The 25,955-nt window shown below is 47.0% G+C and overlaps 1 protein-coding gene and 1 pseudogene across 7 annotated transcripts; one reads left to right on the forward strand and one right to left on the reverse strand.

The window, feature by feature from the left end:
• LOC124968169 (olfactory receptor 7A10-like) overlaps positions 1 to 25,955 on the forward strand; it is a 96,441-nt pseudogene that overhangs the window by 33,967 nt on the left and 36,519 nt on the right.
• On the reverse strand, positions 43 to 24,145 carry LOC124968442 (zinc finger protein 333-like). Of its 7 annotated transcripts, XR_007105725.1 has the most exons (11): positions 17,058 to 17,124; positions 15,701 to 15,744; positions 14,218 to 14,341; positions 12,100 to 12,182; positions 8,519 to 8,606; positions 5,654 to 5,733; positions 4,803 to 4,929; positions 4,317 to 4,415; positions 3,573 to 3,649; positions 1,338 to 3,070; positions 43 to 640 (listed from the first exon to the last, which is right to left on the reverse strand). XR_007105725.1 is itself a non-coding variant. In XM_047530903.1 (10 exons), the coding sequence occupies exons 2-10, from the start codon at positions 15,701 to 15,703 to the stop codon at positions 1,952 to 1,954; spliced, it is 1,794 nt and encodes a 597-aa protein (XP_047386859.1). In that variant the 5' UTR covers positions 15,704 to 15,744; positions 17,058 to 17,124; the 3' UTR covers positions 647 to 1,951. The 7 variants fall into 7 exon arrangements, 6 of the variants coding, with proteins under 6 accessions (XP_047386859.1, XP_047386857.1, XP_047386858.1 ...); XM_047530903.1 differs by lacking the exon at positions 43 to 640 and having other exon boundaries at positions 647 to 3,067; positions 4,317 to 4,412; XM_047530901.1 differs by lacking the exon at positions 43 to 640 and having other exon boundaries at positions 647 to 3,070; positions 4,317 to 4,412.

The following is a 25,955-nucleotide window of genomic DNA, read 5'->3' on the forward strand; positions in this document are numbered from 1 at the left end:
TCTGGGTAGTGAACTTTAGAACAAATTTTATTTTCTGCATTTTTGCTTTTGGCATTTTTTAAAGACTTTAGGCAATGGGATAGATCAATTCTGCAATAGGAGAAAGCCGGTGCTGTCTCAGCAATCATGATGCCTCTGCACACCACATCACAAAGCACTGGATAAGAAAGAAGTTGGGAAATACGCAGGCAGGTTAGGCATAAATATGTCAGAGTTGTTTCTTTGGAACTCTTTAATTATACTGTTACAGTAACCAATGAAAATGACATAAAACATGGAAATCTTACATCTGCCATCAAACAAAAGTCTGTTGACTCCCCATTTGAAAAGAGCCCAGTGAATCAAGGGCAGTTGTTGGGGTGAGGAAGAATCATTTATTAAGTCAGCAAAACTGAGCTGATGGTGGACGAGCAGCCTAAGACTACCTTAACTGAGCAGAAGCTTAAGCTCCTTTTAATCTTTAGGCAAAGAGGAAAGAAGGGGAGTTCGGTTAGGAAATGATGGATGATCAGACTTCTAGGCAGCTCTCCAATGGCCTGGAGTGAGAAGCTGCCCAACCCCGTGGCTGGCACTCTGTTGCTCATGATGCTCTTGCAAATCCTGAAAATGTCTTGGTTATTCTTATCTTGGTATCATCAGCCTGATGAGGAAGAGAGAGATTAGGGAGGTTTTGGATACATCAAATTTGTGCTGCTAGCTTGGGGGAAACATTCCTCAAATGATGAGCACAGCTATGTGCAGAGTGGAGCAGAAACAGCCTGCATGGGCAGTGGAGGCAGCCACGGAGGTGGACACCACGTGAAGGCGGGGACGCCGAGGGAGTTCACACCTGCATGGCCCGAGGAGAATCAGAGCAGCTAACAGCGCGCTGTCAACACTGGCCACGTGTTGTCATGCAACGTGGATGAACCTCACTGACGTTATGTTATGCTAAGTGGAAGTGAAGAGGGCTGCGTGGGTTCCATTTCCATGAACAGAAAAAGAGAACTCATGTGGCAGAAGCAGTGGTGACCTCTGGGGACAGGGCTTACTGATGGGGGGCGTGTCCCAGGGAACCTCTGCACGATGAAGCATTTATATTTTGATGGGGTAGTAGTCGTGTAGACACAGGTAAACCCATCAAGGTACGCACTAAGATTTATGAACTCTGGTGTAAACCATCCCTCAAACACGGTATTTTAAAACGAAACAGCACAGTGAGAAGAGGTTCAGTGGAAACCAGCCACTCGGAGCACTGTGGAGAGAGCCACTCCCCACCCCTCGCCTGGTGGCCTCAGTACTCCCCGCAGCCCACTGAGCCCTGCTTCCTCGTTTAATGGGGTGAACGCAGTACCCACCTCTAGGTGTCCTTGAGAAGACTAGAGATGCAGATCCCCCAGAGAGGCTGCAGTCTGTAACAGCAAGCCCTCATGGGGTGCAGGGCTCAACAGCCACCACTCCTGGACATGGTCAGTTTATAAAAGTAACGATTCACTGGAAGTGCACAAAATGTCAAAAGCCTTCTGTTTAATTCCATTGCTTCAAAATATACACATACACTTAAAACCTGACAGAAGTACAAGGATTGTTCAGCACTCTACCTCCATGGTGGGAGAGTATGACATATCCCTCTCAGTAGATGACAGATCAGAAATCAGTATTTATAAATGTGTATTTACACAAATAACGTGCTAGATCCAGGGGACTTACGTAGAACATGGTACACTGCCTTCTACCACCCATGAAGTGTTTGCATAAACTGACATAACAAATGTATCCCCTAGGGGTTTGTGGTAAAATAAATAAACCCACCCCCATTCTGTCCTATTGTGTCCTCAACAATGTCTTGTACAGTAGAAATTCATTCTTTTTGTGTAACAAGAATAAATAGGCCAGGGCTGGTTTCACCTGCCGGACATGGCAAGATGAGACACAGGCTAACGAGTGTAAGAAGCACTGGCGGCCCAAATGTCTACCCTTTTACAAACCCAGAGCTAGCTGACAAGGCCCCGTAGGGCTGAGGCCCTGACGGAGGCAAGCCGCCATTCCGGACGCTCTCTCTGCCCGTGTGGGTCCTCCTGTGCACGGCAAGCGACGAGCTGTGCCTGAAGGCTTTCTCACACTGGTTGCACGGATAGGGTCTCCCCGAAGAGTGGGTCCTCACGTGGACGATGAGGTGTGAGGACTGGCCGAAGGCTCGCCCGCACTCCTGGCACGCGTAGGGCTTCTTGCCCGTGTGCGTCCTCGCGTGCTTCCTGAGGGACGAGGGCTCGCTAAAAGCTCGCCCGCACTCCTGGCACGCGTAGGGCTTCTCTCCCGTGTGAGTCCGCATGTGACTCTTCAGGGTGGACAGGCGACTCAAGACCTGACCACATGTCCCACACTCGTACAGCTTCTCCCCCGTGTGGATTCTCTTGTGCACGTTCAGATGCGTGCTGGTCCGGAAGGGCTTCCCGCACTGGCTGCACGCGTAGGGCTTCTCTCTGGTGTGGGTCCGCAGGTGCGTCTTCAGCGACGAGTGCTCCCTGAAGGCTTTCCCGCACTGGCTGCACTCGAAGGGCTTCTCTCCAGTGTGGGTCCTCACGTGGCTGCGCAGAGAGGACGGCTGATTGAAGGCTTTCCCGCAGTCCTTGCACGCATAGGGCTTCTCTCCCGTGTGGTTTCTCTGGTGCAGAATCAGGTTGAAGTTCCGGGTGAAGGTTTTCCCACACTGAACGCACTCAAAGGGTTTCTCTCCAGTGTGAGTTCGCAGGTGTCTCCGCAGATTCGAGGAATACTTGAAGGCCTGTCCACATTCTTGGCACTCGAAGAACTTCTCTGCGGTGTGAGTCTTCTCGTGCCTGAGGAGGTCAGAGCTGTATCGGAAGGACTTTTCACACTGGCTGCATGCGTACGTTTTATCCACGCCGCGGACTTTTCCAGGCGTGATCAGGTGAGTGGTCTGGAGGAAGGACTGCCTGCCCTCTTGCCGTGGGTAGGGCGCCTCGCCCGCAGCAGCTGTGTGGTACTGAAGCAGTGGCTCGGCAGTACTAAAGGGCTTCCCCGGCTCCCCGTACTCACGTCGCTTTTCTCCAGGCTGCGGCTGCTCCTGCTGATTGAGGAAAACGTGAAGGCCAAGGGCTCTATTGCATTCAGAGGTGGTCTTCCCCGTGTAAACTGAGTGCAGTGTATCCACTCAGTCCCCGAGTGGAACAGGGTGGACACTCCTCCACCACCAGCGCTCTTTTCATTACTTTCCTGGGGTTTCTTAGATCAGAGCTTTTCAGAATTGTCTAAATGAAATTTAAGTTTCAAATACTCAATACCTGCAACCAATCTGTGAAAATGATTGCGGATGGGAACTCTGTGAAGACACAAGGGTTTTCTCCAGTACCGGGGTCTCTCAAATGCTAAGCACATGCGCTACCACTGGGCTACACCCCAGTCCCAAGACACAAGTCCTAATCTAATCTAGAGTTTCCCCCCAACTCATGACATTCACTGACTTCAAAAAATGAACTACAGTCTCTCTTGGCTCTCAGGCTGCTTTTCTACCCTACCCAACCCCCGCTTGTCTACCACAGAGGTCCACGAGTAATCCCTGTAAATCTTACCTGATTTGTGCCAATGGATGGAATGCCCACAAAAATATCTTGGCTAGGAATTGATTCTTGGGGTTGAAGGTGAGGTCCTGAAATGAATTAGGGAATAAAAGAATTAAAGGCCCAGAGAAAGAAACTGTGGGATCAAGACGACCAAAAAGAGTAAGGAAGGCAGGCTGAGGTTGTGGCTCAGTGGTGGAGCGCTTGCCTAGCACGTGTGAGGCACTGGGTCTGATTCTCAGCACCATGTATAAATAAGTAAATAAATAAGTTATTTAAAAAATTTGTAAAGAGTAAGCAAGGCAAGTATGGATTTTTTCAAATACTGATCCTAAACATAGGAAGAATATTGCAAGGAGGAAGAACGTATCAGAGAGCAAAGCAAAACTATGGATGGCATTTGACTATGTGTAGCTATGTAATCACAGGAACAGGTCAGACTCACAGACGATCTGCTGAGAAAGGACTCCACGAAGACCGGGCCTGAGGTCAAAGGGAAACATCAGCAAGAATGTACAGTGGGGAGGTACTGGTGAAACACATGCTTGAAAGAGTAAACACGAAGGAGGCGGGACAGACAGTCCTTTGAAAGCAGAGGAAAGCATTAAAGATAGAAAGGAAAGGTTGACTTGCTGAAGGAGCTCAACCAAACAGCCCTCCCACTCAAGGGCACTGAGAAGGCCTCCCCGCTGACAATTTCCAAGTCTCACGTCCCTTTTCCTCCCACAGCTGCTCACGGGGTCTGCCTGGACTCACCTAAACAGGTCTCTGGGAAGACTCCTCTCCCAGTGCTCCACAGCTCCTCTCTTTGCTCCCAGTGGGACAACGTACTGGGTTTGCATAGTTGATCTCCTGCTTGTGGGAAAAAAGATGCACAGTGTGGGTGACCACACCCTGCCATGACCCCAGGACTGATGATCCAAAGTCTTTAAGCTTCTAGAGATGGACACAGCAAAGAAGCATGCCTGAATCCTGATGGACACAGCAAAGCTCTTTCACTAAGGAATCAAAGTCAAGCCTCCCCACTGGGACGCAGAGGACACTGGGACTCCTTGGTCCCCAAAACCTAGGGCATGGCTCAGAGACATCACGGAGAGACAAAGCAGAGACCAGACATTCACTTCCATGAGGAGGCCGCTGTAAGCAGCATGGGGACAGCCTGGCCTGTTTGCCTCTTGATCTCCCAAACCCCGTTTCTCAAACCCATGGTAGCTGCGTGAGAAGGCAGCAAGGCCAGCTTACCCACGAAGGCCAGGTTCCTATAGTTCTCCAGCATCACATCTCTGTACAGGCTTCTCTGAGCAGAGTCCAGAAACACCCATTCTTCTGGGGTGAATACCACCGCCACATCCGCGAAGGAGACTGGTTCCTAAAACACACACCCATTCCAGCTCAGCCAGGGACATCCCTCTCTCCCACCCAGTCTCAACAGGATGGTGGAGCTGGCAGGGAGAGGAAGACTTCAGCATGGGGTCTTCAGATGGGATTTTCAGATGGGGTTCTGAGATCTCCAGCTGCCCCTCAGCTCAGGCCTCAAAATCAGAACTCTTAGGGGCTACAGTGCAGCTCAGGGGCAGCCCACATGTTTGGCATGCACAAGGCCAGGGGTTCTAGCCCCAGCACCAAATGCAAAAGAGAAAATTAAAACTCTTCTATATCTACCCGCCACTCCCTAACTAGCAGTAACATGAGGTTATGTCCCTTGGTAAAAGACCTCTACCTCATGAAAGGACCCATCTCTCCATGACCAGCCAAGAAGCCTTGAGATTTACCCTCTGCCAGCTCCGGGGCCCAGCAGACCTGAGCATGTTGCAGACAAGAGAGAAGTACCTAGTAAACGACTGAACCCACGTCCCCCGAGACCACAAAGCCCATGAAGCAAGGACAGCTCTGGCTTTGTTTTCCCTCCTGGTGCTCAGCAGGCTGCGGAGGGTCTGAATGAGGATGGGGAATTGTTTCCTGGGCTGCCCCTGACCAGGGCAAAGGCCTGGCTCCTGGTGCTGCAGGTGGAGAAGGTCCAGGAGGTCACTCGAAGGGGGCAAGCTGTTCTCCAGCACAGAAGTTGTCTTTTGGAGTGAGGATTTCTCACTTACCTGGGAACAGGTGGTCAGCAACCCAGGAGCTGTGGCTTCCTGCTCTTCTTGGAGCCAGGCAGGGTCCTGAGCACGCAGAGCTGGGGGAGAAGAGCCGAGGCATGAGGGTCAGTGCCTGGTCACGTCCCTATGTCATCCTCTGCTCTGTGGGGCTAATCCTGCCCAGGACAGCCGAAGCAGGGGACAGATCAATCACTAGCTCCCTGCGACTCTGGCCGAGAGGAGCACGCCCTTCCTACCCAGCTTCATGCAGATACCAGCCCTCCCTCTGGCCAGTAATGGAGAGCAGACAGCTCCCTGGGCCTCTCCCTCCTGATGGGAGCTTCTCCTGAGTATGTAAACCTGTGCCTCATCCAACCCCTGTGTTAGTGTCATGGGCTGTCATTACAGTTACAAAGTACCACAAATTGAGTGGCTTCAAGCTACAGAATGTCTTCTCTCACAGTTCTGGAAGCCTGAGTCCAAGATCAGGGTGGCAGCAGGGCCAGTCCCCTGAGGTTCTGGTGGAATCCTTGCCTCTTCCCCCTCTGGTGGCTCTGCGCACCTTGGCACTCCCTGGCCTGCAGAGCGCCCTCTGGTGGCCGCCTCAGCCTCGCACGCCTTCTCCCTGTGCCCTCACTTGGTATCTCTCCCTCCTTAGGAAGCTGGTCACATTGCATTGGGCCCACCCTCATGACCTCATCTGATCACATCTGCAAAGGCCCTGTTTCCAAATGAGGTCACATGCCCAGCTGCTGGAGGCCAGGACTCCAATGTATCTTCTTTCGGGGGGACATAGTCGGAGCCACAACACCCCGCTTTCCTGCTGGCTGCTTCTCATTTTCACTCCCTGTGGTGGGCTATCACACCCCCGCACCCACTCCTTCACCTCCCCGACCCCAAGGACTGACTGAGCGAGGATGGCAGGCGGCCTGCTCCTCGGTGGGGCTCGGCCATCCCACCCTTCTGGAGCCCCTCTCCAGGGCTCTGGCGACCACACCCCAGCCTCCTTCACGGTCTCCTCCATCAGGCTGGTGGCACCCCAGTCAAAGATTCCTCCCAGCTCCCTCGGTGCTGCGCCTCAGTGGGCAGTCTCGTCCATCCTCTGGACGCTGGTCCTATCGCCAGGCTCACTACTACCCAGGCTGTGTACCCAACCAGTGGCTCGACCCTCCCCACTTATCTGAGGGAACATAAGTGAAATGAATTCCGGAGGACAGAGCCTTGAGCCACAGGGGACTATCCTCAGGCCTGGAAATCCCAGAATTTGCCCTGCGGGGCTTTGAATTTGGCCAGAAGCCATGACCCCATTGTTCCTCGGTTTGCCACCTCTGGGCAGGAAGTCACCTGTGCCTGCTCCAGCACTGTACCTGGGGAGCAGACAATGTGTCTTCGGTTTCACAAGTCCAGATGGCGTGGACCACACCTCGACTTCCATTCATACCTGATTTAGAGGATTTAGCTGAAGAGATGTGGGACTTTTTTGAGCTGATACTTAGATGAGATTTTGCACTGGCGTTGATGCTGGAATGGGTTAAAACTCCAGGGATGTTGGGATCATGCAAAGGTAATTTGTAGGACTGAAAGCAGGAGGACTGTGGTTGAGAAACCCCTGTCTAAGATTCTATTTACCTGATTTTATTATGTTTATTTTATATTACTCTGGAGGGAGATGAGGTCTCACTGTTTCTCTGGCTGGCCTCGAACTTCAGGACACAGGCAGCCCTCCTACCTGCCCCAGTAGCTGCAGCTGCAGGTGTACACCACCACCCCCAGCCCTGGTTTAAGTTTAAATATCTGTCTTTCCCAGAATTCCTTCCTGTGCCCAAAATGAAGTCCTTGTGGCATGTGCTTCCACTGTATCCTGGTCTTCACTGAAAACCCCTCGGCTCGTCCAGACTGTGAGCTCTGTGGGTGAAGGGCCAGTGTTTTCTTTGTAGTCATTTCCCAGCTCCCACCTCACCACAGGACCACAGTCAGGCCTGTAAAGAAGTCACAAGGAGGATGGGGTGTCCTTCAGTGGTAGGGTGCTTTGAAACCCTGGTTCCACCCCAGAACCAGGAAGGGAGGGAGGAAAGCAGGAGAGAGGGAGGAAGGGGAGGAGGTGGAGCCCAGCCCAAAAGACTTAACCACAGATAAACTGAAGAGCAACACAGAATTGCAACCTGTCCAAACACAAGACTGGATGATATTGGTAACAGTTTATTTTTCTCACTGGAAGGCCGATGGAAAGAAACCAATACCTTGCTATTACTGCTAAAATGTTATTTATCTACTTGAATTAATTTTCTTTATTCATTTCTCAGAAGATGTGGCTTTTAATCTCATTTTTAAAAGCTCAAGTCATTAAAACATAGGTCTTCATTTAAAAATTCATCATAATTTTCAAAATTAGCATCGTCGTATAGTCAAGAACTTAATGGTGTTCAAAGTACCCTTGATAAATTGCTTACACAGAAATAAAATGTAACTTTTTAAGTTATAAAAAATAATTCAATGCTTCACAAATCTGAGCCCTCTCTTTTAGTTTTTTTTATTTGTTTAACTGAGAAATAGAAATTATATGTGTTCCTGGTGTATTGATGTTTTGAAACATGCACACGTATTGTGGACTGGCTAACTCAAGATAATTAACACATGCATGACCTCGCATAATAATGGTCCTGTTATCTCTTAACAGAAAAAAAAGAAAGGGTCCCAGCCCACAATCTCAGAAAGTACCTTTCCCCTTGAACAGTCAAATAATGGGGGCAGCTGTACTGCCTCTCCTCTGGTGTCTCGGCAGTGCCCACAGTCAGGAAATGAAGATGGGATGGGTCACAAGTCTGGACAAAACACAGAACACTGAGGCCCTGCGGCCACACGTGCTGTACATCACTCACTCACCAGAAGCCCTGGCCACCCATGGGATGGGGAGACCCAGCGTGGGCACCGGCGTCACCACCCTCTGAATCTGCAAGGCCACCTTCAGTCCCTGGACAGAGGGACAGGTCACAGATTAGTCACACAGCCAGGGGGAACTGCTCACACCTGTTCACCCTAACTGAGCTTCTGTGGTTGGGCCTGCCATGGGGAATGTATGACGAGAGAGGGACACAGTGCTTTACCCTGTCAGGATTCACCTAATCCCAGACACTGAGCTAAGCACTGGGATAGGATGCCGATGCCAACATGAGATGGAGAGGGGTGCCCCATCAGAGAGGCAGCCTCTGAGACGCTTCCTGCAGTGAGGAAAACAGTGGAACTAAAGGGGCTCCAGGGAACTTTCCAGGGAATGGCCAGCAGGTTGAGGGACAGAGAGCAGGTACAGAGGGGACACCAGTGGACGAGGGGCAGTTAGTAGGTTGTTCCCAGAAGGAAGACCTGTCATGGGTGCTGTGGTCTGAGTGCAGTTTACCCCCAAAGGTGCATGTGTTGGAAGCTCAGTGTTTGGCGTGGTGCTGTCGGGAGGCAGTGGGACCTTTAAGAGGTTGGACTTAGTGCAAGCAATCAGGTTGTCGGGGCGTTGCCTTTGGAAGCGAGTAATGTAGTTCTCCTGGGTCCCCAGTAAGCTCCTAAGAGAATGGACTGTCATAAAAGAGCAAGTGTGACCACGAACCTCTCTCTGGTTTTCTGTTTTATCATGTGATCTCTCCCTCTTGCGCACACTCCCCCATGACACGATCTACCATAAGGCCCTCACCAGCGGCCAAACAGATAGGACCACCCAATTTTGGACTTTCAGTCATTTCAACTGTGAGCTATATAAACCCCTTTTTTAACAGAGTACCCAGCCTCAAGTATTGGTTTTAGCAAAAGAGAACGTGTGGGAGAGGATTTGAATGCTTCTTTACTGGCAGCTGCTCCCTCAAGAAAGATGTCTAGCCTAACTTGCATTTTTAAGGGATCCCTCTGGTCTCAGTGTCCAAGATAGGGTCTAGGAACCTGTTGGGAGCAGTCCCTCAGTGTAGAACTGATGGTGGCCCTAGGTAGACTGACAGCAGTGGGGATGGGAGGAGCCCTGGAGGTGGGTTATACGGTGGAAGTAAAGCTGGCAGGACGTGGCGGCAGCTGGGAGGTGGGAGGCCCTTGCAGCACGTGCCTGAAGAGAAGTGACGGGGAGGGGCAAGTGGGGGAAGACCTTCTGCCCAGGGCAGTGCTCAGGGTGCAGCTTAAAGTGTCCCTCTCCTACGCTCTCCCTACTTCAGTAAGGAAACGCAGGGACCTGAGCCAAGTGGTCTTCACAGCCTGGACACTCTTTGCCCAACCTCAGATCATGGAACCTACACATTCCTATAGGTTCCAAGATCTTGGAAAGAGTAGGGGTGGGGGTAGAAGGAAAGGCCACAGAAAGATAGGACAGACCAAAACCGGCAGAGCCCAGGGTCCAGCGGCTCACCCCTTCCCCAGAACTCTGTCCCTGGCCAGAAGCCCTCTTCCCCAGGAGACAGTGGCCACAGAGCTGCCAGCTGACTGGGATGAGGCTCAGTGGTACACTGAAGAGCCCAGAAGGGCCAGTCGAAACATCGGGACCCTCAGCCCAGCAGCAGCTGTGTGACCCTCAGGCTGTACAGTTTCTGGTGAAGGCTGCAGTCTCTGCAGTTAGGCCTACACTCCACTCCCAGCTCCAAAGCCAGCCCTGCCACTTACAGACTGCACGTCCCCAGGAATGCACTGCTCAGCTTCTCTAAGCACGTGTCCCTGGGCAGAACTCCTCTGCCCTCTCAGAACACCCTAAGATGGCCTGTTTCCTGGGACTCTGAAGCAGCAGAAGCCCTCCCATCCCACACTACGAAGGATCCTGCTGGGATGGGCCAGCAGAGAGATCCCTGGAAGGTGCTAGAACTCTGTACTCAAAGGAAAAAATCCACAGAAACTAGAGGGGATCCCCAGGTGTCACGGTTCATTCTCCCCTTCGCTCACATGGTCCATCAGCTGATCCACAGACAAGGTGGTGATGGAGCCTCAGATGTCTTCCCCAGCACCTGTCCATGCATTTCTTCATCCAGCAAGCACTAACTGAGGACTCTTTAAGGACACGAGAATGCTCTGTAATGGGGCTTACTGCAACGACACGTCAAGTGAGGCCCTTCAACCCAGCAGCTCAAATAAAACATTCTGGGGTCTCAAGTTTTCAAAACCATGTACCCTTTCCCAAGCAGCCACTGGAGGATGTTCTCAATCAAAATAAGAGTAAAAACCAGAGAAAAACAGGATGCAGGGAGGGAAGGGTCTCAACTACCCAGGACCTGTCACGGCCCGGCAGGGACAAAAGTTTTAGCTGTTCTGCAGTCCACACCAGGCTGCCCAGGGTGGAGGCTTCTCTGTGCTCTGGATGGTTCCCCATCAAAGGAAGAACGCATGGTTCTCTACAACGCAGGCCATTCCACCCTGTCCACAGGGCTGGACATCTCTGGCACTCTGATGAAGACACTGACCCATGACCAAGGGACAAGGTGCAGATTGAGGAATCCCAGGGACCTCACTGGCTCTGGAACAAGTGGGCCCAGCTTGGGTTGAGGCTCTGATGCAGCAGAAGCCCCTTGCGTCCTACAGGCAGTGCACACTACTGAGGAGTGAGACCAGGCTCTGGGGCTCAGTCTAGCCAAACCCAACCCCAACTCTTGCCAACTCCCAAAAATGGGAATCCCTGTCATGTGAGGAAGAAGGGACTCAGAGCCCAAGTGGGGACCCAGGGGACTCTGCATTCTTCCATGCACAGTAACGTGAAGGCCAGTTCTAAGGGCACCTTCCAGGAAGGATTCTGAAGGATCCCCAACTACCTGCCCACATTCTTTAAAATCAAAGTGGCCTCTCCTTTGCCTGTTCTCTCATCAGACCCAGATTACATGTTGCCCAGAGTCCCTGCTGCCCTGGTTAAGCTCATTGATCTCCTTCTCTCTAGGTGGAGGTTGCTCCCAGCAAGAGGTGAGTGACAGCGAAGGGCTCCCCAGCAGCCCAGCCAGGACCCAGCGATGCTCCCTGCAGTGAGCACATTTTCAGCACCTTCCAGGCAGGCCTTGCTTAGAGAGCTCGAGTTCCCTCAGTCTAGTATGCTGTCTGCTCTACGGCAGAGCTTTCTCCTATTCGTGGTTTTCATGGGGCTTCTACACCAGGCAACGTTTTTCTGATCATTGTTGCGAAGTAAGCCATACCATGTATGTACAATATATCAAAACACATTCTGCTGTCATGTGTAACTAAACAGGACAAATTGAAAATTTTTAAAAAAGAGAGAGAGGTAAATCACATTTTACACACTCAATGTCTGACTCACTGATGGAAATGTGTACTTGGGAAAAACTTCTAGAATGAAGACAGTTGGGATTTGCCCAAATTCAGAAGTCACAGCTCCCCTCTGACATGGCTCCCCTTTGAGGAGATCCCCCTGCCCCAAAGGTCTCCCTGGTTCTGGTGCTGGTTTTCCAGTTCACAGACTCTTCAACTTTTCTGCAATAGGGAGCTAGGGATAATCCCAGAAATCTTACCATCTGCATGTCACTGGGTGATATGTCTTCCAGTGTACCCTGCAAAGACGCTGACTCTTTACATCTGCACTGAGATCCCCAGTCTAAAATGAATAGCAAAAATTACTTTCAGAAAGAAATGGTGGTACAAAGGGAAAAGTATAGTCAACCCTACGTATCTATATCTATATATATACATATATAGCAAACACACATACACATAGAACACACACACACACACACACCCATGTCCACAAAGGGTTGGTTCCAGGTCCAACCTTGGATACCAAAATCCAAAGTTAATAAAAACCCTTGTACAAAATGAGACAGTATTTGCATAGAACCTACACACATCCTCCCAAAGATTTTAGGTCAGCACCAGAAAATTTATAGTATCCAACAGAGCTGGGCACAGTGGCACATGCCCGTAAACCCAGCACTCAGGAGGTTGAGGCAGGGAATCAAAAGTTTAAAGCCAGGCTCAGTGACTTAGCAAGGCCCTAAGTAAGCAACTCAATGAGACCCTGTCTCTAAATAAAATACAAAAAAGGCTGGGAATGTGGCTCAGTGGTTGAGTGCCCTGGGTTCAATCTCAGGTACCAAAAATAATGATAATAATACCCAATAGAATGTAAATAGTTGTACCCTAGAAAGTAATAACAAGAAAAAAGTCTGCATGTGTATCTATATGTGCCATATGTCCAAAGTACAGAGGCAATTTTTTCCAAATATTTTCTATTTATGGTTGGTTGAATTTACAGATGCAGAACCCTTAGATAAAGAGGGTCAGAGGAGGAGAGAGGTGGGGGGACAGACACAGACACACATGTGTATATATCTGTAGGCTTTTTATTTTAATGCTGAGCCTAAACTTGGAAGAATACTAAAAAATAATAAGGCATCCATGAGTAGGTCTGTGTGAGGAACTTAGCAGTCAAAGATCTGAGGATGAAATGAAAGGTGATTTCCTAGCTAGAGATTATATGAGGATTGAGACTGATAATTCCAAAAAAGGGGTGTTATTAGAAAAACAAGTAAAAAGCAACTAGTTGAAGAACACACATAGCACTGGGGATACAGCTCAGTGGCAGAGCACTTGCTGGCACACACAAGGTCCCAGGTTCAATCTCCAGTTTTGAAGAAAAAAGAAAAGAACACACATGTGAATGTTAAATTTCAAGAGGAACTGAACAACAAGTGTGGCTAAGAAAGGGAGAAGTAGAACCACCACGCACCTTCCTTCCACTGCCCTTGGCTCTGCTCTTGGCCCCAACAGGAAGGCTAGCTGGGGCTTGCACAGGGGAGTCCCTGCGCCTAGAGAGGTGCAGAGCTGAGGGCCGGTGGTTTGCAGAGGGCAACAAATTCACCCCGGCTCAGCGCAACATGGGCTTCAGATGGTGAAGTGGACAAGGATGCTGGGCAGCAGAGTGACCATGCCCACCTGTTAGTGCACTCAGCAAAGCTCTTTCATCAGCACCCTGCAGAGGTCTGGCTATGGTCTGGGTGTCCCCACCCCCACAAAGGTTGAGGCGCTGGACAGACAATCCTCCTTGGGAGGAGGAGGTAGGTTGCTGGGGTCACTGCTCTCAGAGAAGGTTAGTGTAGTCTCGCAGGACCCCCATTAGCTCCCATCCCATAAGAGTGAATTGTTATAAAAAGAGCAAGCCTGGCCCTGATTCTCTGTGGTTTCCTGTCTCACCATGTGATCGCATCTGCATGCACTTCCACCACTGAGTCATCCACCAGAAGCTGAATCCATGGGGCCACCAGATCTTGAACGTATGTTCTCCAAACATGTGAGCTAAATACACCTCTCTTCTTTATAAAGTATCCAGCCTTCAGTGTTTTCTAACAGCACAGAAAACAGACTAATACTAACCCAAATCACAATCCCCTCCTCTCTGCCCCAAGAGGCAGAGACTCTCTTAACCCTTTTCCAGGGCCAAGTTCAGTGAGGCCCACAGACATCCTCGCTATAGAAAGAATGAAGCCAGTGCAACAAATGAAGCTTTGTAAATCTAGGGAAGCCGGCAGACAATAAACCCCACAAAGCCTAAACCACATCTGCTTGTCCCCAGGGCAGACACTTAGGAAGTATTTGGCACCTGTGCAGCAGGAACAGCGAGATACTGGCCTTACCCCTGCAGGTCAGGGTCTGGCAGTCGTCCAGTATCAGGTGTCTGCACAGGTCCCTCCGCACCTCATCCAGCAATGCCCACTCCTGCATGAGCCCCATGGCCACATCCTCAAAGGTGACTGACTCCTTAAAAAGCACACATGTTCTGGGTCAGCAGAGATCACCCCCGACCACTGCAAAGGACAACTAATTATCACAGGGAAGTGAGACCCCCACGCAAGGACATGCAACAGGGAGCTCTCTCTACACCTGGAGGCAGAAAATCTGGCCTCCCATCACTCTGGGAGGCATGACGAGGACACTGTTTTGGCACCCAGACACACCCATCTGTAACACATCTGACTTTCTATGCCACTATGGCAGAACTGAGTATCTGCAGCAGTGACCACAAGGCCCACCAAGGTGAAATGTTTACTTTCCTTTCACATTTGCACAAATCCTGAAGTGTAAATTTGGCTCTCTCCGTAATTCAGCTGACCAGTGATGGCAGAACTTGTTCATCCCAACTTCATAGACTTTTCTTAGACTTCTTAGTTATAGCATCACAAATTTGGGTTTGACATCTTAATTTCTGTGAAGTCCCTAGGATCCCTCCCAATACTTAGAGTACAGTACCCCTCTAATCTACAGGGGATACACCCCAAGACCCCCAATGATGCCTAATGCCACAGACGACACCAAACTTATATGTAACAAGTTCTTTCTCTTTTGTACATACCCATGATACAGTTTAATTTATAAATTAGGGACAGCAAAAGATTAACAGTAACAGAAAAATTACAGCGATTTACTATAGTAAAAGTTATGCAAATGTGGCCTATTTCCACGCCCTCCCCCAAATCTCCTGATGTACTGTAATCACCCTTTCTCCGATGACTGTGAGTAACTGAAACCACAGACGCAGATCTGCAGAGGATCTGAGGGGTCTCCAGATACAAGGGTCAACTGCCAACATTTAATAATCTTTTATATTTGTTAAAATAGGCTTCCATTGTATCTGAGAAACTGCATGACCTCCTTATCTCCAAATTCTCTAGAGCTGTGCTGTCCATTAGTGCTCACTGTCATCATGGGAATGTTCAGCCTGTACTTTCCAAAAAAGCATGTGCAGCTGCAGAGCCCTTGAGGAATGTAGCTAGGTGACTGAGAAATGCAGTCTTTATTTCATTGAATCTTAACTAATTTAAATTAAATGTGTACAGCCACATGTATTCTCAGTAAGTCTCACAAAGGATGGCAGGGATGGTCCTGGAGGAGTCCCCACTCTGCAAACAGTGCCTTGGGGGGTGAGGGGCTCTCCTCCCATAACAGTTCCTTCTAGAGGTCATGCATAAAAAGAGGTCCCCAGGTCCTCTGGGGCAGGAATGAGGGCGCTCCACACTACCTCTCCCCTTTCTCCCTCAGTTGGGGTGAGGAGAAAATAGAGCCCAGAATACACGGTTATCAGCCCCACCTCAAGCATCCAGATTCCCCCAATCTCCTCACCATGACATCAGCTCCAGGGTTCAAGATCTCAGTAGATGTCCTCCCTGCAATAAAAGAGATACTAATGTTAAACAAAATAAAAATAAAAAGGGAGGCGAGGGTGCAGGCAGGGTACCAAGCAGGGCTTGAGCCAGGTTATTCCATTTTTGTGGACCTCCAGCAAGGCAGCAAGCTAAAAATCCTTATAGGGAATTTATCCCAATAAGCAACACGGTGTGGCCTTTCAGACAACAGTCCTTGGGGATTCCTACTGGCTCCTCAAACCTCATGAAGGAATCATGTTTCTTCTTATATTCCTTCAAATTACCTCTAACACCCTCTACTTTTCCTTTCCTGCTCTTTCAAGTTGTAATTTCATATTTATTCCTTTAGGTGAGTTTGCCTGTCTCTCTCCAGCTATCTGATAAGCATAGATAGACCTGTGCCCACTCTTTTCAGGACTCCACATCCAGCCATCAGCACAGTGCTTGATGTGTACTAAGTATTCTACGTTTATGGGTCTGCAAACTTTTTGCAAAGGTCTAAGCACAAATGTCTTAGGATTTATGAGCTATGTGGTCTCTGTCACATCGACTTAACTATATGCTTAGAGCACAAAAAAAGCCATGGACAGCACATTAAACAAATGGGTTACAATAAAACTTGATTTGTATAAGCCAGCAGTGAACTAGATTTTGCCTGTGGGCCACAGATTGCTGAGCCCTGCTCATGGGACACACAAAACACATCGTCCATCAAATTCTCTCAATCCTACCTTCTACACATATCACAATTATTTTAACTTTTCTGATTTAACAGTCATCAAGTCCTTTCTACCATCCCGTAAGTTCTGAAGTTACTGAAGCACCTAGATAAACTCTGCATTCATTCTTCTCCATCCTAAACTCCATACTCAACCCAAAAGCCAATGTTTTGTTTAAATCACAAACATAATCAGGTCATTCCCCTCCTTAAAACCTGGATTCATCTGGGCACAGTGGGTTAATTTTTCTTCATTTCTCAATAGAAGTTACTTTCCATTATCAAGAAAGACATCCCACTTATGGCCAACTCAGTTTCAATTTCTGGTAACAGAACTAATCCTTTTCCTGGAGTCCCATATGTTTTAAAGATTTATAGTTCACAAGTTTGGGGTAAGGACTGGTGCCCACTTGAAAAGAAGAGTCTTACTTTTTCCTTTATAATAACATTTGTGACATACTGAGAAATAACTTTCCTTAAGATACATTCATCTCACAGTGAGGAAAAAGGGGGGAAAAAGGAAAAATAAAAAGCTGATGGCCATAGCCAAAGCAAAGTCATAAATTAAAAACTCACTTAAAAGAAAGAAGGAACATCCCAGCCTGGTGAACCACACCTGTAATCCTAGCTACTCCAGAGGCTGAGGCAGGAGGATCACAATTTGGAGTCCAGTCATGGCAACTTAGGGAGTCTCAATGTCAAAATAAAAAAGGGCTGGGGATGTAGCTCGGTAGTAAGTGCACCCTGGGGTCCAATCCCCAATAGGAGAAACAGGAAGGGAAGGACTAGAAAAGAAGAAACGAAGAGAAGATAAGAGATATTAAGCTGATGGGAGGGATGGGGAGAAGGAAAAAAGTAACAGAATGAATCTAAAACTATTACCCTATGTAAATGTATGATTACACAAATGGTATGCCTCTACTTCATGTACAGAGAAACAAGATGTATCCCATTTGTTTACAATAAAAATAAATTTTTAAAAAAGAGAGGGAGATTAAGCTAAGGGCACCACAAATTGTCAGTCACTGTCGGGGTACCGCGGACCCCATCGTGGCCTGGCACTGAGCCAGGGCGGCCTGGTTTGCAACATCAAGAACTTCCACACTGGCACTGAGCCGGGGCAACCTGGTTTGCAACTGCAACATCAAGGACTTCCATGGCCTGGTTTGCAGCATCAAGAACTTCCACACTGGCACTGAGCCGGGGCAACCTGGTTTGCAACAAACAGCTGACAAGGACTTCAGTGTGGCACCTGGCACTGAGCCGGGGCAACCTGGTTTGCAACATCAAGAACTTCAGTGCGGAACCTGGCACTGAGCCGGGGCAACCTGGTTTGCAACTGCAACATCAAGGACTTCCACACTGGCACTGAGCCGGGGCAACCTGGTTTGCAACAAACAGCTGACACTGCTTAAGGAAGTTGCCCCGGCACTAAGCCAGTGCCAGAATGGACTGCTCTGATTGGACAAGGTGACTCATGCTCGCTGCGTACCCTCTTGTTGCCCTTATTGTATTACATTGTTATCATGCTCTCCCCACATGCTCTGTAACCTGATTGGCTCATGATTCATATATAATGACCATGACTTCCTTGTAAGAGGAGAGAATGAAGGAGGAAAAGGAGAAAGAAGAGGAAGGAGAACAAGAAGAAGAAGAAGGACAATAAAGAGCTCTGATGAACAACCAGTTTGTCGTGTCTCTCTCTGCGGGCAGAAGGGAACGCGACAAGTGGTGCCGAAACCCGGGAATCGAACCAGGGACGAACGAGGGACCCTTGGAAGACAACAAACCAGCAGCAACTACCTAGGTAAGTTTTAAAAATTAATGTTAACCAGTTTTTTCTGTTGTAAATAATAAGTTTTAAAAATTAATGTTAACCAGTTTGTCTGTTGTAAATAATAAGTTTTAAAAATTAATGTTAACCAGTTTGTTTATAAATAGTAAGTTTTAGAAATTAATGTTAACCAGTTTGTCTATTGTAAAAATTAAAATAGGAGTGGTAAAGGCAGCCTTAAAGTTCGCGGTAAAGCGACAATCAGGGCACACGGAAGGTGGTCCGGGGACACGCGAAATGCGGTCCGGTTAAAGTGAAAGTAGCACGCAAAAGGCGGCTACACCCTGGACTAAGCAAAAAATGGTCCACATTAAAAATATTAAAGTGAAAGTAGGCACGCGGAAGGCGGCCACTATAGCTAAAGCATGGGTTCAGAAATGTCCAGAGTTCGCATGGAGGGGCCTCTAAGAGCTCTATTAAAAATAAATGGAATGCCTTTGAAGGCCTCCTCAGCGAGGAGATTCTTACATACAGTAGAGACTATAGCTCCTTGGTTTTTGGATGAAGGGTTATTAAATGCCCCACAGTGGGAACAATTGGGTGAAGACTTACACAAAGCCAATCAACAGGGAACATTGCCCACTGGCATTATGGCTATATGGGCTCTCGTAAAAAGTTGTTTGACCTCACAAAAGGAGAAATTTCGACCCCCTCTAAATGAAGGAAATAACATTTTGGAGGAAGTGAAAGAACAAAGATCGTTGTGTTCCTTTCCTCCCCTTAAATCTGACCAAAGCGAGTCAGAAGAGGAACTATCAGATGAGGAACTTGAACGAAGGGTCAAAGATATGCAATTGATGCCACCTGGTGGTAGGAAACTATATCCATCCCTTAAAAACTTAGAAGAAAACATGCAAAAATCCTCTAGTGGCCCATTTACACGATTGATTCCGCCACCTTATGGCCCCTATACACAGTTAAAGCCCTCAGGACCTAAAGCACCACTTCCTGAGTATAATTTAAATTGCCCAGAGAACCCCCCAATACAATCCTGGAGGGAATGTGAGCCCAATACAAGTTCTTGTTTTCCTGTGTTTAAAAACCCACAAAATCAGAGGTATCACCAACCATTGGATTTTAAATTTATTAAACAACTAAAAGAAGCAGCTGGTACTTATGGCCCTCAAGCTGCATTCACCATGTCACTTGTAGAACCTATTTCATCTTTAAATTTGATCCCTAGAGATTGGGAGAATTTAGCTAGGGCTACTTTGACTGGTGGACAGTATTTAATGTGGAAAACAACCTGCCATGAGATTTGTTTAGACACAGCTAGAAGGAATGCAGCAGCGGGCAATCCTGCATGGAATGTAGATATGCTTCTGGGGCAGGGTAGATTTGCCAATCAGCAAACAGGCTTTCCATTAGAGGTTTATGAACAAATTAATAAGATCTGCATTGCTGCCTGGAAAGCACTTCCTAACAAAGGAGAAGTGCGAGGTAACTTAACAAAAATTGTCCAAGGCCCCACAGAAGCTTTTTCAGATTTCGTGGCTAGAATGGTAGATGCAGCAGGAAAGATCTTCGGGGATGCTGATGTAGCTATGCCTTTAATTAAACAATTAGTATATGAACAATGTACAAGAGAATGCAAAAATACCATTAATCCATTTAAAAGCAAAGACATAGAGGCATGGATGAAAGCTTGTAGAGAAATAGGTGGCCCATTAACAAATGCAGGCTTAGCCGCTGCTTTCCTTCACATGGAAGGATTATTAAAGGCTTTATTAAAGGCTAATGGAGCACCTTTAAAGGTTTCCTCAGCTAGGAAGTTTTTAAAAACTGTAGAAGACAAAGCCCCTTGGTTTTTAGATAAGGGCTTATTAAATCAAGAGAAACTATCACAAGAGACAGAAAAAGGCCCCCCCTCCTGATCCCTTCCACGCAGCTCCATGGCCACCTAGGGAGGGAACACCCGTGTCCTTGAAGCAGTCCTCCCCCTAGGCAGAGATCTCAGCAGCTCCATTCCTCAAAAGTAGTAAGAAATAATGTTTTGTAATTTTCTGCATTCAAACCTAACCTGATTTCTCAACCAGGAAGAAAAAGGGTTAAAAAGTCCTGGGTGATCCTCCCCCCCCCCGCCTGGCCTTGCTGAAGCCTGCATTGGAATATAGGCTGCAGCAGTCTCAGCGGGAAAGGGAGGTAACCTGAAGATAAGAAAAAAAGAAAGAAAAAGGGTGTCTGTTTTAAACTTCTGGGCTACTACACAAAACTAATTCATTTTCCAGGATTCTTGTTTTGTTTTGTTTTTCTTTAATGCTGTATTTTTGAGCTCATAATTTTGATCCTGCATACCTAGGTTAATGATTTTTTTTTGATCAGTTCTATTTTTTATTCAACTAAAGTTTTTAAATATCTGTTACATTGCAATGGAGATTTACCTATAAAGTTACAAGGCCTTTGATTTTGTGTTATGTGTTATGTTGTGCTGTCTAATGTCATGTTTTGTCTGTATCAAAACTGAGAGCTCCTAAAATTAAAATTTAAAAATGGATCCAAATACTTTTATTCACGTGATTTAAAAAGGTTCAATTTAAATTAAGTAAACTAATAAAAGTGAAATGTCTTTAAAAATAACTTGCAAGTCTCTAGGTGGTCAAACTAATGAATGTTGATGTTAAACAATGTCTAATATCAATTGTTTCTAGGACTTTTCTTCAACAGGAAAGAGACAAGCAAATACTGTTCAGGACACCTGCCTGCTTTCTTGGTTTTTACAGAATAAGTGAATTAAGTTAACATATATGGGATTACTCAAATGTGTTTGTAGAGACATCTGATTAATTTGCAAAATTAAAATGCTCATTGTTAAATAACATCAAGTACTCTTAACTCCTCAAATTCCATGGGGTATCATACTTAAACACTATTGGTGTTTTCATAGGTTGGTAAATAAAAGGGTTTAAACTTGCTTTGTGTCATCACTAAACTAAAAACAAGGTTACTAAAAGTTCTGTCTTAACAAGTACAATTCTATATACAAAGGGTTCTAAAGGTTTCAACTGTGTTTCAGTTAGAGTACTATAAACAACAAAGTATTTTATCTTGTTAAAATGGTGTAATTTATCTAAATTCAGAAATTTCATAAGAGTTGTTTCAGAATGTAAACAAAAAGGGGTCAACAAATAGGAAAAAAAATAAAAGGTTCTAGGTTTGGAAATATAGTTAATAAAAAGGAAAAGAAAATGTTTCTGGGTAAGAAAGTGCCTATGTGATGGAATACATGAGGGTCTAAATAGGTGCTAAGAAAGTCTGTGTAAGTAAAGGGCAAGTTTCAACAAGTCTGTGTAACTAAGTTGGTTGTATGTATGAGAAATAGCTAAAGCTATTTAAGGTTTTTCCTAAGGTGAAATACTGATGTTCTGATATAAGCCAAAGTTTAATCTATATGGTAAAATGACATGGTAAAATGGCAAGGATTTCTTAGAAACACTAATTTACTCTTAACTTTGTGTCTATTAAGTTTTATTCTTTAAAACAATTAGTCTTAAAAATTGGGGTTTATACAATTATGGTTAAACAACTGTTAAGAGTATTGTACTATGTTACAGAGTCTAAATTTTTCTTTAAAAACTAAATTTAGTAAGATTAAAGTGTCAAGGTAATTGTGAAATGGTCACTCCTTGTATATTAAATGTATTCATATTTTCCAAGTATACAAGTTTTAAAGCAGGGTATTTATCAAGCTGCTATTCTCCAAACTTCTCTCTCAATGTTGGAATGCTTCTAGGTTCTCACGAGCAGTCTTAATGCATATTCCTACCTTCCTACCAGTCCCAGTCTCTGTTACAGATACAGAACTACCAGTACTATTATCAAGAAACAAAAGAGATTTTGACATCACAACAGCTGTGATCACTGCCATTGCAGCCTCTACAACAGCCATGACTGCAGCAGCAGTTTCATTAGCTACATCAATACCCACAGCAAAAGAACTCAATAACCTAGCTGAAAATACAGCCACTGCCCTGCAAACTCAAGAGACTCTAAAGGGTCATTTAAAGCTGGAATTCTGCTGGTTAACCAACGAGTGGACTTATTACAAGAACAAGTGGACTTATTACAAGAACTTATGGGTCTGGGATGTGTTCTTTCTTTAAAAGCAGTTTGTGTTGCCCCTATCACTTTTTATAATGATAGCCATGCAGCTATGTTGTCTAGAAATCTTTCTCACTATCTTACTTGTACTTGGTCATATGGGTTTGACAATTTAACCTCTCAACTAAGAGCTGAAATTATGAGAGTCAATACCACCAGGGTAAATGTGGCACCTGTATCTAAAATGGTCAAATGGTTCTCTACTGCTCTAGGTTTTGTAAAACAATGGACAAACCTAGGCTCCCAAGGACTAATATTTTAGGTGTTTTATATCTCATTTGCTTAATTTATCAATTACGAGCCACCCAACAGAGAGATCAAATCATCCTTCCTGGTCCTGACTGCCATTGAGGCTAGAGACCTCCCCCCATATATGGCAAATAAGCTAGACCGGTAGTCAACGACGGGTAATGAAGGAGGTGGCCATGTACCAACCTAAGACAGAAGCTGTAGCATGCTCTACAGTCTTTGATGACGGGTAAGGACATGTGCTGGACCCCTCAACCTAAGACAGGCACGGTCTCAAGCCTTTTCTTTTAAATAAAAGAAAGGGGGAGATGTCGGGGTACCGCGGACCCCATCCTAGCCTGGCACTGAGCCGGGGCCTCCTGGTTTGCAATATCAAGAACTTCCACACTGGCACTGAGCCGGGGCAACCTGGTTTGCAACTGCAACATCAAGGACTTCCATGGCCTGGTTTGCAGCATCAAGAACTTCCACACTGGCACTGAGCCGGGGCAACCTGGTTTGCAACAAACAGCTGACAAGGACTTCAGTGTGGCACCTGGCACTGAGCCGGGGCAACCTGGTTTGCAACATCAAGAACTTCAGTGCGGAACCTGGCACTGAGCCGGGGCAACCTGGTTTGCAACTGCAACATCAAGGACTTCCACACTGGCACTGAGCCGGGGCAACCTGGTTTGCAACAAACAGCTGACACTGCTTAAGGAAGTTGCCCTGGCACTAAGCCAGTGCCAGAATGGACTGCTCTGATTGGACAAGGTGACTCATGCTCGCTGCGTACCCTCTTGTTGCCCTTATTGTATTACATTGTTATCATGCTCTCCCCACATGCTCTGTAACCTGATTGGCTCATGATTCATATATAATGACCATGACTTCCTTGTGAAAGAAGGAGAAGGAGAAAGAAGAATGAAGAACAATGAGAATGAACAATAAAGAGCTCTGACGAACAACCAGTTTGTCGTGTCTCTCTCTGCGGGCAGGCAAACAAATCCTCTAATTCATCCCTTCGATTTTTAAATACATTTGACAAGTCACTCAAACAATTTGCACACGTACACCAGACCTAACTTTACAGTTGCCCAAAGTAGACAATATTAAATGTCTTGTAAAACTTGAATTAGTAATACATAGTTATCTTGCATAAGGGAGGCAGGGAAGGGTCCTCTTAATGTACTTTTCCTATAAATCTGGGAGAATAGGAGATGGATAGGGCCTGCGTCAGCACATTCCTGAGCAGCCAGACCTGGACTGTACTACGGGGATGCTTTTCTTATCGACAGAATGACAATTCCGCCTGCCAGACCCTGAGCAGACGGGGGCGAGCTGAGGGCCAAGGGGCCGCGAGGCCCGAGCTGCGCGGGCCTCATCCAGACCCTAGGACCACCGCGAGAAGCAAGTACCTCCGGCCAGGTCTGGGCTGTCCTTGGCCCTGCGGCCCCTCCCAGCGCCAGGCAGACCGTCCTCCCCGCCCCACCCTCCCGAGGGCCCGGCAGCACCTGCAGACCGGCCGGAGACACTCCCACCTTCGCGAGCCGCGCAATCCCGCACGGCTGCAGACGTCCGCCGCCGCAGCGCAGTTCCGCTTCCGGTCTCTGGGCAGCCAGGGAACAGAAGTGCCCAGGTCTTCGGCTCTCGAAGCCAGACGTGTTTTAGGGACCCGCGGATGCCTGACCCCTTCCTCATTCAGTCTCGTAGGAGAAATTCTAACTTCCTTCCACAGGGGTTACAGTAGACTCCAGAGTGGGGTCCGACAGGGCCAGGAGGGTGGGACTGGAGGCGGGCCTATAGCCGAGGGGCGGGGATTGGGCGGGGTTTAGGTCGGACCGCCCGAGATAGGGCGGGGTCTACGCTTGAAGGGCAGAGTAGGGGTGGGGCTTGGGTGGCGGGCAGGGGTAGGGGCGGGGCTCGCTGACCAGTCAGGAATATTTAAGTTTCCATCTCCTGACACTATCCCTTTATGCTTTGCTCCTTTGACTAAATCCAGTGCCCTACAAAAACTTACCCATACCTAAGTTTTTATTTCTAATAAAAATTTTCTTATTTGTATTAAAAACAGGAGTATATATTTAATTGCTTCCACATCTTGCCTTTCTCATGAGAAAAAGATGTGCAGATCTGTCCAAGACAATACATAGGAGGTCTGACTCTTGTTTCCAAAAATTACATGTTATGTAAATATATACATAACAAAAGGTAATATGTTTACTTTGTAGTTATGTAGGAAAAGTTCAAATGGGGGTGGCTAATCTAAGTTTTCCTCCCCAGAAAGGATCACTAACTGGTTCCCTAATATTTTTTATATATGAAACTTATATGTGTGTTCTTTCAACAAATACCTCTGGAGCATCAGTTGATTGCTTTATGCTCGGTACTAGGGTTACCAAGGTGAGATGTTGCTTTGTACAAAAATGCTCCAAAATGAAGAATTGGGGGAGTTACAGATAGGAGATGGTGTTGCTCAAGTCCAATAAAATGAACTCAACACATTGTAGTATATGCTACATTAGCAGAATGTTTTTTTTTTTTTTTTTAATGATAAGATATGAAGGGAAAATGAAGTTATTTGGCATAGAAAAGTTTGTTGAAGGTGGGTCCTTAGAGCGACTATTAAGATTCGGGGTGTGGCCAGTGAGGTGGATGAGGACCCTTGCAAGTTGGAGGTATAGTGTAGGTTAGAACAGGTGCGGGGAAATATGCAACCTGAGGATGTTGGGTAATGAGCCGTGGCAAGAGATCAGGGGCATAAGCATAGACAAGTAGAGCTTGGAAGCAGACTGGGGTAGATATCCAGCAGTCTGTAGATGTCTAGCCCATCTTAGAGGAAATATTAAAATCACTGGAGCAAGGAAGCCATTGGGTCAGTTGACTAAAGGATCAAACCAAAATAGGTCCTTATTTCACATCATTCACTAAAACAAATTCCAGATTGATTACAAACTCAAACCTTAGAAAAGAACGTTAGAATATTGTTATGGTTTGAATGTGAGGTGTCCCCTAAAAGCTCACATGTGAGACAATGCAAGAAGGTTCAGAAGAGAAATGATTGGGTTGTGAGAGCTGAACCCAATCAGTGAATTCATCCCCTACAAGTGATTAAGTCAGCGGTAATTGAAGGCTGGTAGGTTGCAGCTGGAGGAGGTGTGGCTCTGGGATATACTTTTGTATCTGGCAAGTGGAGATCTCTCTCTGCTTTCTGATTATGATCTGAGCCACTGCCCTCTGCCACACTCTTCCACAATGATGCTCTGCCTCACCTCGAGCCCTGAGGAATGGAGCAGCATTCTATGGACTAATACCTTTGAAACTGTGAGTCCTCAAATAAACTTTTCCTCCTCT

Source organism: Sciurus carolinensis, chromosome 17, assembly GCF_902686445.1.
Source record: "Sciurus carolinensis chromosome 17, mSciCar1.2, whole genome shotgun sequence".
In the NCBI taxonomy this organism is placed as follows: domain Eukaryota; kingdom Metazoa; phylum Chordata; class Mammalia; order Rodentia; family Sciuridae; genus Sciurus; species Sciurus carolinensis.

What these genes read in the sequence shown, in the direction of transcription:
- LOC124968442 (XM_047530900.1), bottom strand. An exon ending in CCAGACCCTGACCTGCAGGG is followed by an intron (nt 12,183 to 14,217) that starts GTAAGGCCAGTA and finishes TATTCATTTTAG; the next exon opens with ACTGGGGATCTCAGTGCAGA. An exon ending in TAGGAACCTGGCCTTCGTGG is followed by an intron (nt 4,416 to 4,802) that starts GTAAGCTGGCCT and finishes TTTTCCCACAAG; the next exon opens with CAGGAGATCAACTATGCAAA.